The sequence below is a fragment of the Melospiza melodia genome, chromosome 9, assembly GCF_035770615.1.
Source record: "Melospiza melodia melodia isolate bMelMel2 chromosome 9, bMelMel2.pri, whole genome shotgun sequence".
Lineage (NCBI taxonomy): Eukaryota > Metazoa > Chordata > Aves > Passeriformes > Passerellidae > Melospiza > Melospiza melodia.
The window spans coordinates 30,085,065-30,099,785 of NC_086202.1; the positions used below are offsets into that span (position 1 = coordinate 30,085,065).

Below are 14,721 nucleotides of genomic sequence, written 5' to 3' on the forward strand. Positions count from 1 at the left end.
GCAGATTACCCCTCTCAGCACTATTGGTTTTCCAGATGCATAGACTGAAGCAACTGAAGTTAATGGAAAAGTTACTTTCAAGTGTGAGGAGACAAGTGTGAGTTTACTGTAACATTCTGATATTGCAAATACACCACCCTTAACAGATCCCTGTTATATTCTCTGTAATATTCTCCTCCATAGGTGAATATTGGTGTGGCATGGCATGAGTCTCTTTGAAATCCTCTATCCAACAATGGGCTAAATCCACTAGGCTAGAACTAGCATCAAAATTAACTCAGAGCCCAGTTCTGAGTGGTACATGATGCAAGGCTTTATGGACATTCTGCCTACAAGACACACAAACACTACTGGCAGTTCTGTTAGAATGGTGGAACAAGTACTTTAAGGATATGCATGAGTTAAGAAAAAAAAAATATAGCCAAGGAAAGTAGAAAATGTATTTTATTTATATGGAAAAGGCTACATCTGGATTTGTAAAAGGTCTGTGATAGTATTATGTTGCCCACACGTCACAAATCAAGTTGTGAATAGCAACAAAATAGTTACATATCTTTCTACATACCAGTGCAATTAGTTCACATTGCAATAAAATTAAGTCAAGTATGCAACAGAATCAAAACCAAGTGTTTCTCCATAATCAGCATACAAAGATTTACAGTGCAAAGATCATTGTAGGTTTTAAGAAGTCTGCAGTCAGTCTTCAGAATATTTAATGGATGAGATACTCCAATTATTTTTTATTAGCAGTTGTATCTTGTCAATACTGTGCACAAGCAAGTCTAAACTGAAATGACTTACATTGTAAATAAAATAGTCTATACAGTAAAAAAATACAAATTATATAAGAGAACTAACAAAAAGAAACTTGAACACACTTAGGAAACAGACAACATACTTCAATGACACACATACAGTATTCATCACATGAAAACAGCTACTTTTTCCAGCAAAAATAATTTCATTGATTTACAACTGAATTATAGATCTTGTAGTCTGAAGATGCAGGTGTCCAACTCTTAAAAACTATAATAAATGTCTTCTGCAAAGCATACAAAGAGGATAAATATTCTTACCAAAGTCATAAGGTTATTTTTGGAAGTTTGTTCTCTCTTGCTCCAGAAACACACTTACTTGGGTGAAAAAAAATTCAAGGAGTGTCACATTGAAACCATAAACTGTGCTCCATTTCCTTCTAATTTTGAAAAAAAACTAGAATTTACAGTACTCTGTGGTATATGAAAATGTCTTCAAAAGTTTACATTGCATATTTCTGAGTCCATTCTCTTGCATGTCTGTTGTATCTGTACGTGCAGAAAGAAGGCATTACAGTGAAGAGCTGTTAGTGATACACTGACAATGGCCATGGACTTACTTAATACAGCTGGTACTGAGCTTTGCACCTCTGAGCAGTCAAAGAACACTAAAACAGTCTAAAAGCCACAAAGCACACACCCACTACACATTCAGTTTCTAAAGTTATCTACCAGAGCTGTCAGACTCAAACTCAACTTCACAGGTTTGCATTAAATTGTGCATCCTTCATTTGTATTTCATAACTGGTTCCCTTATTTGCACCTTAACAGGAATTTGTTGTCAATTACTCCTAAAGGCATATGCTTATAAGAGTCTGACAAAGTTTACACATTTTAGTTCCACAAAATTCAGTATCATTAACTGGGATTTTATTCTCCGTTCTGCACTGCCAGCTGCATTTCAGAACTTGAAAAGAAAGTTTTCTGAAAAGCATTTTTTGCTGGGTTTTAAGTCTTGGGTCTTTTCCCAAGCTGATTATCTTATAATTCCATAATCCCAAGGGTAAATGTCCTTAGAGAGTTGATAGCTTCCACTCTGGTCTTTACATTTGCTACATTCTACTCTTCAGACTGGATTCACTTTCTTGAGTCAACCAGAGAAAAATACTGACAAGTTTTTAACTCTTAAGATCAGTAAAGCAACCCATTTACTAATTGGTTTTCTTCTTGAGAATATGTTATCACATAAGTCCTTGGATTTTAACTTATAGTAAAATACTCAGGGGTAACCAGCCACATATTTCATTTTCTAAATCCAAGGTAAAACAAAAAAAAAATTTAATAGGTCATGATTTTAAGAAGATAAAGCTACAGTCAACACTACATATTTTCTCACTTTCCCTAGCAATGATTAAATTTTGAGATTTGTAGACAGAAAACCATCCCTCATTCACTTCCTTCACAAACAGGAGGCACAACAGAAATCACTAATAAGTAGGTGGAAAAAAAGTTGAGCCACAAATGGGGAGAAGCTGATGCACAACCTCCTCAACCTGAACACTATCTCCTTTGCAGAATGAGCTACAGCAGTCAGGCACTTCAGAAGTTACATGATTTGACTATTCCAGACATTGAACTGAGAGAAAAAGGCCATTTTAATAATTCTTAGTCTGGGCAGAGAAGTACTAGAAGTACCATGCAACTTCTGCATCACTCCTCTGCTGCCAACTGCTCAAGGTAAAAGCAATTCTCAAATCTGCCTGAATCTGTGACATGTGCTGAGCCACTGCATGCACTGCAGGAAGTCTGCAATGGCTCAACACTGGAAAATAGGTACCAAATAAGTCAGTCAGTTAAACAGAAGCTCAAAAATTCTTCTGTACAGGTTTTCCAACCAGAGGATTGCAGTAGTGACAACTCATATTTGGGAAAGTAATTTTTCATGCAATAAATCTGTTACACAGAAGCATGAGGGTTTCATGTAATTAAGTACAAAAAAATTAGTTGCCAACAGCTGTGTATGCCTACAGTTTTCTACTTGCCATGGCTATTCCCAATATTTAAAGAGCTAATCCTGTGGAAATCTAAGAAAATAGTATTGCTAAAGTTAATACTGAAGGTGCACAGCAGCCAGCCATCTTCAAGTACCACACACACAGTTATGTATGTTATACTCACTTTTCCTTGTCTGACTTGTAGATCTGTGCAATATCTGGTACTAAAGGATCATCTGGATTAGGATCACAAAGTAAGGAGCATATGGACAATAAAACTAAATAAAAGAGACACTAGATTAAAAAAGTTAGTTTGCTTTATTTCTACAATTCTTTAACATATTCCAGTATACTGAAGGATGTGACAGGAGGGTATAGGAAAAGAATGCATATTAGTATCAAGCTGTCATTTAACAGCTCTGTCCAGAAATGTTTATACAGCATCATTTTTTCTAGGGCTTAAATAAACACCTGATAAACACCTTAAATAAACACCTGAAGGCCAGGGAATTTGCAGCCATGAACCTGCACCTTTTGTAATGATCTCTCTCCCCCATCCTAGCTTAGGAACATTACCCAACTACAGACTACAGCTACATGTAGATACTGCTCAAACTAAGCTTTCCACCTGCAGCTAAGGTAACTAATTATTAATATTACATTGCCATGCAGTACTCTGTTTGTGCATATCCTTTTCCACTTCTGTGCTGACAGTTATTCTCTCAATCATAAAATCATTTTATTTTACCCAAGTGTGACTTCCATTTTGGGAAATACTTGATCAGCATTAAATACAGGCATTCACTTCTAATTTCATATTAATTTCCTGGTATTGAACCAAAGAGGTTTGATTTTTTTGCCTAACATTTTCAAGCCATACTTTTCAGGCAATTTCTGGTTTTATGGTCAGAACTAATATGCATACAAGAGTACACAGTTAAATAATTCTAAATATGTTGTGGAAGGGGACTTCATGGTGCCATAAGAATCAACTGTAGAATACCTTTTTTCCTCCCTGTTTTATCTTGTTAGCCAAGAGCCCACACCTATTTTCAGGAGTAGAAAGTTCAGCCACTTCAACACTGACTTATTTTAAGTGCCAGTAATATCAGAAAGTCAGGTTAGAATACATGGTCACACAGATGGTCAGAGGTGCTATAGTATGCTGTAAACTTTTGATTCAGTCAAACAAAGACTAGAAAGGAGAAATTTCCATGAATCACTGAGCTAATTTCCAGTTTATGAAATACATAATATCTGAACATGAGACCTGCTCCACTTTATTACCAAAGAAGTGCTCAGCAAGCAAAGAAATAGGAAAATGCTAAAGATCTAAAAATTTTACAGGTTTTCAGTTGTAGATGCCAGCTGTTAAACTTAAGTGCCAATTTTCATTTGCTTAATAACTGGAAGCAAGACAATTTTTGCATAGCTATAAAACAACTAATTTATGTGGAAAAAAATGATACCAATTACACATAAGAGTAATTGATGTCTTTAGCAATCAGCTGAGGAAACAGAATATTAGACTTAGATTATATATGGCTTGTGAGGTTACTGCACAGGCCTGTAAACAAGAGAAGTTGTTTTTCCAAGGTACAGCAACTGGACGTGCACAGGGCAATTTCCATGGGACAAAGCCCCACAATTTGTTCTGTGCTTGTACACCCAGTGCAGTGACACTGGCACACAGCTCAGAGAGCTCCCAAGCACAGGAGATGTGATATGGCTTCTTGACCTTTTGAGTCACATGAGGGATTTCTGTAATATGACTAAGTGTGCCTTAGCAATGTGAAGATGGGTGAGAAGAAACAACAGCACCCACATTTTAAGCAGTTTTTTAAGTGACACAAATGCCTGCAGCAAAAGAACTGCTAAACTGTTAACTCAGTGTTCCAGAAATCTATAGGGTGCAAGTTTTGAGAAAGCTTAACTACAGGATGAGAATATTTTAATAAAACTTTTACTGATGACTGTGAAAGGAGCTACATTTTGAAATATTCATCTTACAAAGGAATGCAAACCAGAACAAATGATCTCATTTAAAAAAAAAAGTGTAATTAAGACCTTAGTCCACACAAGGATGCTCAGGCAGCCTGAAGAGTCATCAACAGGCAATCATCTAAGCTCACACAACCTCAGCATCAGGGTTTCACATTTAGTCCCCAGTTGTGATTTTCAAGCCCTGCTCATCAGTTTCTCCTCCATTCAGCATGCACAGTCAGCTATCACATTTCAGGCTAAATGTACATTATTATCTTACCCAACTTGTTTAAGAATATTTCTTTGTGCATGCATTTTTTGTAATGAACTCCCAATAAACTGCACAAGATCTTGGATCATAACAAGGACTCCAATGGAATTTGCCTCTTCTGAAACATGCAAGATAAGTTTGTTCCCACTGTTTACCTTTAATACACAAAAAGTGCCATGGCAATGTATGCAGCTTCACACATGCATTAAATCAGTGAGTTTACCTTTAGAAACAGTCAGAGCTGGTGACCATTGTGATCTCAAGATATCAAGACAAATACTCCCATTACTGTTTATGTTTGGGTGATATATTTTTGTTGTAAAAGCAATCTGTAATAAAAACAAATTAAAAACAAATAATATCAGATTAGGGTTATTACATTTGGAATCCTTAACATCATCCCTTCCTTTCCAGTCATATCAGATCTGCCAGCACAATTTTTTGACAGTCTTATCACCATCATGAAGAACATGTATACTATGGCTCATCTTTCTGGTTTAACTTCCAAAATTAAGCCTCAAAGAATAAACTTTGAGCTAAAAACTTTCTTTCCTTAAAAGACTTACCTTTGGTGGTTTGAAAGGATAATCTGTTGGAAAGTGTACTGTGAGAAAAAATACTCCCCCTTGATATGCACTATCAGGCTGAGAAAAAAACAAAACAGATAAAACAGATTAATGTATTTCAGCTCTTTTGGAGCTTCCCTTCTTCTAAAGAAAATCCATTTTTCCCCAGTACATAACCCACTATGGGCCATGACCTGGGAAGGCACAGAGAGAACTGAACCCTCCCAAGTGTGGCTTCTACTGCAGCAGCACAGCACAGTTACTGAGCACTGCCCTTGTGGGGAGAAAAGAGAGGGAGTCAATGGCTTCACTGCACTGAAGGGAGCACAGAAACAGAGCAGGTCCTCCAAACCCTGTCCCTGTGCAGGACCACAGCTGCTCTGATCTTCCTCCATTCTTCAGCTACAAACACACTTACCCTAACAAGTGCTTTCTCTTTGCTGATGCAAAGAGTGGGATTTTCCAATAGAATTCACTTCATCGTGATGTTATCAGGGAGTTATAAAACACCCAACATCTTTGTGACCTGCACAAATCTGTGCACATGCATTTTGTTAAGACAACATGTGCACAGGTTTATGTCCAGGTTGTACACTATCAAATAAAATAAACTTCATCTAAGAGCCCTCTGCAACTCCACTCTTGTTTACAGTTAGCAACTTCAATATTAGATTTCACCCACTCTTCCTCCTTTCAGATGGATGAATCTTCCAGGTTGATCATCTATGAAAAGCAAGCTCCATATCACCAACTCAGACACCACAGCTGACTAATTAAACACCTCTAACTTCATGAAGAAGAGGGATTTTTGAGGAGTTACAGAAAGTACCTGGTACCACACTAATAAGAACACCAATGTCACCCTAAAGTTTTAACTATTCACAGCCCAGCTGAAAGTGGCTGCTGTGCTCACAGAAACCCAAATGAATCCCTTTGTCACAAAAAGAGAAGCAAGATATTACATTTTAAGGGGCATGATTCTTATACTTACAGGTCCCATAATAGTTGCTTGCCAGTGAAACACTGAAAGGCAAAAAAAGATACAACAATTAGAGATTTCCTGAGCCTTTCCAGAACTGAAATGTACTGCATGTTCTAGGAAGAGCTTACAGTCATCTCCAACAGGGCCAGCAGAACAGTGGGCTGGGGGATCTCGCTGCAGATCACTTAGCTCCTGCAAGAAACACAGAAATATTTCAAGGACATGAAAATCCATACCACTTGGCAGCATCCCTTCAAAAGTGGGAACACAAAGCAATTTTATTAAGTCCATGGGCATTTTTGTGGTATTTTGATAAAACAGCCAACTTGAAATGTTCATTGAAACTGAAAATGCTTTTTTGCCAGATGGCCTGCAGCTAACACTGTGCTAGAAATTAATATCTGAAAGAATTTAAGAGTTGTAACCAAGTTCACAGGAAGTTCAATATACTTGAAGGAGACAAAATAAAGAAGAAAGGTTTCTTGATTAGTCTGTAAACTCACAGTTTAATTTAGTTGGGTGCTAATCTGATCATTCCCTTAGCTTTTGATTTTACAAAAGTTTCTGTATTGTTCTGAGTCTGTGGACATCAGCTGAGCTAATCTGGCTCATAAAATGTTTGCAGCCTGCCTGGAGATGATGTATGAACATAATATAAAGGGTCCTAACTAAAGTGGAAACTAAAAAAAAAAATATTAGCCCTACACCTTATTTACCTTGATTCAATTCCCTGCATGCTTGCTTTTTTTTTTTTTTTTTTTTTTTGAATGACTAATTAAAAACTCCCAAGTTGAAACTTAAGCACTCAGAGGAACTTTTGGTGGTCAACTGATTTATTTCTCTTGCTGGAGTCCACACAGTCCCAAATAATTTAAAATTATGTGATTTCACAAAGCCAGCACTGTTTTTTATCTGATTTATCATCACTATTTCAAACAAGACAGGCAGCAATGTTAGTTCATCTTCCTCATTTAATTCAATATATTCCCTTCTGATGTCTGAACTATCACTGTACTAAGAAAAGCTTTTTACAGTTCTAGGCTGATAGAAACTGTGCTATAGGAACTTTAATGACTACATGCAAGTACTTCCTTTGAAATAAGTTAAAAGGTGTGTGTTTGTAAGTCATTCAATTCCTTATTCAAAACAAACACATTTAAGTCAACAACAGACATGAGCAGGTCTGTGAGTTTACCTTAAGGAGTAACACCAGAAACATTTCCACTCAAAATACATTAGTCAAGGCAACTACATACAAAATCAAGGTTTAAATTAGAGCTAAGTTTAACTCAAGTGTAGAACTGGTGCACTTAGTGTGATCAGGCCTTACATATAATCTGAAGGGTTAAAAATCTGCATTTCTCAACTGCTGTGATGTATTTTTCCACTTATGACATCCAGTAAATATTTCAACTCAATTTACCATGGACCCAACACCTAAATTCAGCCAGGCTTACAGATCCACTCTTGGCCCTGAAATCAAAGAAAAGCACTGCACCATTTCTTACTACTGCTTTGAAGTGACTTCTCACAATCTTGTGATTTCAAACAAGAAGACACTTTTTCCTATACTGAAATAGCACAGGTTGGCAACTGGCATTCCTTGTGTGCACTTTATTCTGTTGGTGACACTATGCTGATCCAGAAAGGACACTCTGGGCTAGACTTTAACTAATAAAGGCACTTTAGAAATGCAGTTCCTATTTTAATCAGAGGACTCAGATTTCATTAAGGAGTGATTCAGAGAACCAGCTATTTATGCAAAGCACTGCCAGTACACACAGGGAGTCAACAAATCTCAAGTTTCCAGCAGTCCCCCAACATGACCAGCAGCAGAGCTGGTACAGGCACCATCTTCTCCAACTTGCAACTCAAGATCTAACCTAACAGGAGAAAATTAATTCTTGTACACACACTAAAACAACCCAACCAAAACCAAACAGCTGCACTACAGCACCAAAACAGAGAACTCACACTAGCAATCATGCATTTTGCAACATTCTTTATTGACTACTAAATTCAAGGCAGTAACTGGAAAAATACATAGCTTAAACTTTTCAGAAAGTCTCTGCAGTATATGCAAACATTCCATATGCATATAGGAACTACCAGGCAACCACTCAGAGTCACAGGTCTGTAACAGTGCTTTTGTTGCTACATGTGTTCATCAAGATCTTTACATACCCCCAAACCACACAAATTTGTTTTCTTTCATATATACACATGTACTTAAGAATTAACAGAACTGGGGAATGCTCCTTGGGTATACACTTCAAATTTGTTCAGGCTAAAAAGACACTGACATCTGTTCATGATTAGAAAAAAACAGCAAATATTTTTCATCTTACATTGATGAGACCCACAACTATAAACTCTTGTAATTAATATTTCCTAACAACAATGAGGAAAAGGTTCTCTTCAATCAACTTCACCAAATGAGAGCAATGTTCACAAATACTTTCTGAGAGCTTCTGCACCTAAAAAACATAAAGCCAGATCAAACTTCAAAATCAGCAGAGCAAATTCAAGCTGCATTTTGCATCCATATGTGAAGCAAACTTCAAAATCAGTAGAGCAAATTCAAGCTGCATTTAGCATCCATATGTGAAGCTAGTGTGGTTTAAAAATACAAGTGGTAACATGATCCAACAGTATGAACAGTTTGAATCTTTATATACAGAAATTCAGATCAAGCTGTGATAAAAAGGAAGAACTACTCAGATTTACATTGTTGATTAGGCTGTTTAAGCTTTAGGTTCAAAGCAAAATTATCTGCAGAGCTCTAAGATTTAGGTTCAAACTTTTCTACACCTTTAGAAATGGAGCAAGGAGATACTCAGATGTCCCTGAATCAGACTGATCTGCCAGGGCCCAGAATTGAACACTGCAGAACAGAAATGAAGATCCTCTAAATACATGTAGAAAAATTTCTTCATGACTGTATATATTCATGAAAGAATGAGAACACAAGAATTCTTTATACAAAGCAGAGATGCTCTTTAGAAGGCGGCCAAAACTTGGCTTTGTTAAGGGACAAGGCTGAAGATTCTCAAAGTTTAACATGCTGAAACCTCATCAAGAAGCACAAGCATGTGAGGCACTAGAGTCAACACCAGAGACTGCCCTGTAGTTTAAAGTTAATTTTAAGTTAAGCAGCTTTGTCCAAGCTTTATGGATTATTACCATGCAGCGGCATGAGGCAGGTCTGGTCACTTCAAGGGTCTGCATAAATACTTTTAGTCACTGGTACAGAAAGTGCAAGATGCACATATGCTGACAAACAGGATCTATAGCTCAAAGCAGATTCATTTCAAAAGAGAAAGTCACCACGATAAATTACAGTGTACACTGGTGCAACATCTTTCATGAGAATACACAACCCCAAGATTCTGTCTGCAAGAGATGCATCAGAAGGATGAGTTATTTCAAACACTGGGGAATGTGACAGCATGAAAGCACCTCTCAAGAGCTCCAACACATGCCAGGATAAACGTGCACAGAGAAAAATACCTCAGCTGGGGACAGTGTAGGAATAAATCCTCTAATCCTCTCATACAAAACATTTCAGGGTAGAATAGAATACTAATGGTTAACATACTACTGGAGATGGGCACAGCCTCCAAATTATATTCCCTTGCAACACACACACGCCTGAACAGCCCTGTAGACAGCATGAAGAAAAAATTCAAGTTTAACAGCTGTAAAAAACAGTCTGTGGTAAGTTATAAACATTGGAGACATTTCTGAATGTGCAGACTAATGCCCATGGTCAATGAATAATACAGGATGTATTTCATAAAAGTATGAAGTTGAAGACTGCAAGGCCAATTTAACACTTACATGCTTGATTAGCATCCAGGCTTTTCTCCCAAAAAGCTATTGGAATAACATTGTAAAAGATAGTTTGGTGATAAGTAAATGAATGTTCTCAGCATAGAAGTCCTAAACATGTCTTTTTTCAGTCTAAAAAAATTCAGAAAAAAAGACTGCAGATTATCTGAAGACCAAAATAAACTGCAGACAGCATCACTAAAAGCTATTTTCATTCTCCATACACCACAAAACCACAACCTTTCTCCACACTATTATTTAAAATATAGATTTATATTTGTCAGTTGTGTTCTTAATTTCTTGCACAAAATGCACTGTAGACCACAGATTGATTTCCTACCAATTCTATGCATACACTGCTGCTTGGAACCATTTGTCATAAAACTCCACAGTGATCATACCTAAGACTAATTAAAGAATTCTCTGGTTCTTCACAAATTTGGTAAATATAAAGCACATATGTATAATAAGACTTATTGCTATAATGATTAGTCAGTAATAAATATTCTATTTCCATACTTTGTTCTAATGCAAAAAAAAATATTGCTAAAATATGTAGTATCTCAGCTGAGGACTTGAAAGTAAATGCAGCATTTTATGTTAGAGCCAAAAAAGTTTCCTTGTTATGTCAATTACCATCTAAAGGCTGCAGGTTTAAAGTCAAACTCTAAACCACAAATATCAATAATTTTAATTTGAGTCAATTTACAGTAACAAAAATTATTTTCAACATAAATTTAAGTTAGTATGTCCTGTTAGCCCATGCATATATGAAACACATACTGAGCCACAGAGACATATTTCATTGTTCATTGAAACCATTCCATGTTTGAATGAATGCTTCTATTCCTACTGAGTTGGAGGAGAAAACCAACCAAGCATTTCTGTATCAATAAGGTAAAAACAACAGCTATTTTTAAGCAGTGTTCAAATCTACCTCCTCCTTCCTGGTTTCAAAATGTCTTCTAAAATCTGTTCAAGTCCTGAACAAAAGTATGTACAAGACAGCTGAGCATTAACAAGCACATCAACCTCCCACTAACACTGGGGGAGCACCCAGGTACAGGACTGGTGATGAAAACAGGTACAGGACTTAGGATGCAAACAATCTCAGCTGCAATATGGAACTACCAGGATGGCAAACTCTGCAAATTAGATATGTGAACAAAGAATTTGGAACAGGAACCCCAGGAAAATGGTTCTGCATAAGACAGATGGGGAGAACTGAGACCTACAGAACCTGACAGCCTGAATTACTTTCCACCTTTCACAAAAGTCATGGTATCTCACTTTTCCAGAGGTGGCAAGGATAAAGGCTTCTTTGCACAATGTTTCTTCTCAACTAAAAAACCTACACTATTTATTTCGCTTTGAGCATTTGCAACATCTGGAAGTTACACTGCCCACAAAGATGTGTTGCTCTTTCACTGCCCCAAGGAACATCACAGACAGAGTAACTGAACTTTTTTGACAGTGTAGAAACTCAGTGCCTCTCTCATAAAATGGTGAAGCAAAGCACTCACAAGGCAAACGAACACAGGATCCTGAGCTTGTGATGAGTAAGAATCCTCCAGCCCCAAACTCTCTGAGGAACTCTGAGTCTGTCATGACACTGCTGACAGCTGTGCCTGCAGAGCAGGGCTGCATGTCCTCACTGTTCCTCCACCTGCAGCACCAGGATCAGATACCTCCATGTGCAGTGAGCAGCTTCTTCACTGCTTACTCAGCTGCCACGTTTAAGAAAGCTCCCAAGCACAGTCTGTTTTTCTGTGACTAGGGTACAGTCTTGGAATTCCACATGCTGTCCTCCTTTGAGAAGCCCCTTGAAGACAGTCAGCCAAAGGCAGGATGCAATAATACATGGGGCAATATTACTCAGAAATCAGAGTCCCAACCAGGATGACAAAAATATGCTTACTGACAGGTTGACATATTATAGCTTTGCTTTCTTCAGAGGTCTTGTCACACTGAATGCTCAAATTATCAAAATTACTGGGAACAAACACTCAAGCTTGACACCAAAATCCCTTAGCTTCGTTTAAGCACAATTCTGAAGCACCCTAAACCCACAGAAGTTTAACTCCAGACAGTATGTCTAGACTGATGAGCTCCCAGGCAATGCCACTGTGTTTGCTGACAGTGTTTTGTTGTCCAAAGAATTCCTCTAGGCACTCTGAAACCACAGCACTTCCTCTGCTTCAGATCTTATCCCTTCCTATTCTTCCGATACAACACAACTATCAACCTTCACAGCCGGTCTGAAACACCAGGAAAGTAATCAAGATAAACATACCAACATACAAATACATTTCATCTACCAATAAACTTCCATCTCCATGATTTTTGGGGAAAATTTTATGAATTACATCAAAACAATTTGTCTTTTCAAACTTCTCCACTTCATTTTAACTTTCCATTTGAAACAAACTTATTTCCTTGCCATTCCCTTTCCTCTTCTACTTCTTCAGAGACAGACTGCTAGCCAAATCCCTCTAGCAGAAGTTTTTCTTCTCCTGGAAAGGCAGAACAGAGTGATGAGGGTAGTTAATGGAAAAAAAAGAAAGCCAGCAGTAGTCATTTCTGCAGCAAACTAGAAGCAAGGGGTAACTAGTTCTGAATTTAATCTCAACTCTTTTGGAGGTCCTTACCCAATATCTCTTCATGTTTCAGGCAGAAGTTATTGTAAAACCAGGAAATCTCATAGCACCTCACAGTCAGCAGGTTGGAAAGCATGACTTTATTTTGAAAGAGCAGAAACAGAATTTAATAAGGCTAACAGAATGAAAGATACTTAGATAAAAAGTCTAACCATAATTTCACATCTATCAAAAGTTCTTAAATGCCACATTAAAGAGAATTGTGGCTTTCCAATATGTATGAACGTCTCTAAAGCAGAAAGAAAGTTACACAGGGAACATGATAAAAGTATGAAGGCTAATTCTATTCTAGCAGGACTTATTTGGAAAGCCCCAAACTGTCACTACATCTCAAAAATACTAGATTACCCGACTCTCCCCTTTGTCTGTTTATCTCAGCAGAAAGAAGCTGGACAAGAATTGCAAAGAGATGGTATTCAGAACAATCCTTTTGTTGAAACTAGGGTAAAGAAATGTTGAAGAATATGTGCGAAATTGAAGTGGCAACAAGAGGCAAACCATTTGTATAATATGTAGAACCAAGACAAAGCTATTGCTAAAGAAAACCACTGTGGTAATTTGATATATTGGTCGAATGGAACATTCATGACAAACATGTGATATGAAGGAACAAAATTGTCCTGTAATTGCACTGTGTGTAAAGGTATAAGCCTTGCAGTAATAGACCGGTAAGCAGTATGCACTTTCTGGTAGAAATCCATCCAAAGTTGGTATCTAGTGTAGGGTATCTCAAATCTGTCTACTGTGGGGTTAATCGGTCACTACAGAATCCTATTTCTGCAATACCAATGGCTTCCGATAGCAAAAGGGAATCCTGCACGAGAAATAATCGCACCGTCACGTAACCAGGATAGCTCTGATGCCGCCCTAAACATAGCACAGCAACAGCAACCAAACACGGCGGCTTCTGTTCCGCGGCCAAAGCCCGGACCTCCGCTCCCCGCCGGTGCGGCAGCCGGTCCGTACGGTACAGCGACCGGCTCAGCCTCGCCAAACAAAAGGAAACCGGCAATCCACAACTCGAACCAGGCCATCTACACACACCAGCCCAAAACACCACAACTGGGATACGCTCAAAGGTCACACCAAGAACTATGCTGACAACACTTCTTAACCCTGCCCCGAGCACGGCGCGGAGCAGCGGAGCACAAGGGCAGAGACCGATGCTGTCCCTGCGCCCGGCTGAAGGCTCCCCGTAGCACCGCGGCTTTCCCCGCTCCCGCACCGCCCGGAGCACCGCGGCTGCTCCGCGAACGGCGCCCTAAAGCACCGACTGGGGCAGCGGGGCCTTCCAGGAGGCAGAGTCTCGAACCCGTGTGGCCGCCGGCGAGAGCCCCCCTTGCCCGTCCCACACCCCCTCTGCTTCCCCGGCTGCCGGCGAGGCAAGGACGAGCCCTGGCAGAGAAAGCGCGCGGCAGCGGCTGCCGCGACACCTCTGCTGAGCCCGCTCCGGCCGCCGCCTCAACCCCGGCAACAAGGGGACAGCCCCGGCCACTACCCGAGGGCAGAGGAACCTTTCCGCCCCCTCCCACGGCTCGGCCCCACTCACTTTTTGTATCCGCTTCAGCGCCATGGGAACGCGCGGCGGAAGCGCGAAGCAGGCGGCGGGAGCGCGGGGCGGGAGCGCGGCCGGGGCGGGGCGGGCGGCGGGAGCGCGCGCCGTGGAAGCGGAGGGGCGGGGG

General features: G+C 39.2%; 1 protein-coding gene across 1 annotated transcript; it reads right to left on the reverse strand.

Moving 5' to 3' along the window:
- Positions 1-426: 426 nt before the first annotated feature.
- Positions 427-14,671, reverse strand: UBE2D1 (ubiquitin conjugating enzyme E2 D1). The gene is made up of 7 exons (XM_063164069.1): positions 14,589-14,671; positions 6,680-6,743; positions 6,561-6,592; positions 5,570-5,647; positions 5,227-5,332; positions 2,934-3,027; positions 427-1,304 (listed from the first exon to the last, which is right to left on the reverse strand). Exons 1-7 carry the CDS (start codon positions 14,610-14,612, stop codon positions 1,259-1,261), a joined length of 444 nt encoding a protein of 147 aa, XP_063020139.1. The 5' UTR covers positions 14,613-14,671; the 3' UTR covers positions 427-1,258.
- Positions 14,672-14,721: the final 50 nt, after the last annotated feature.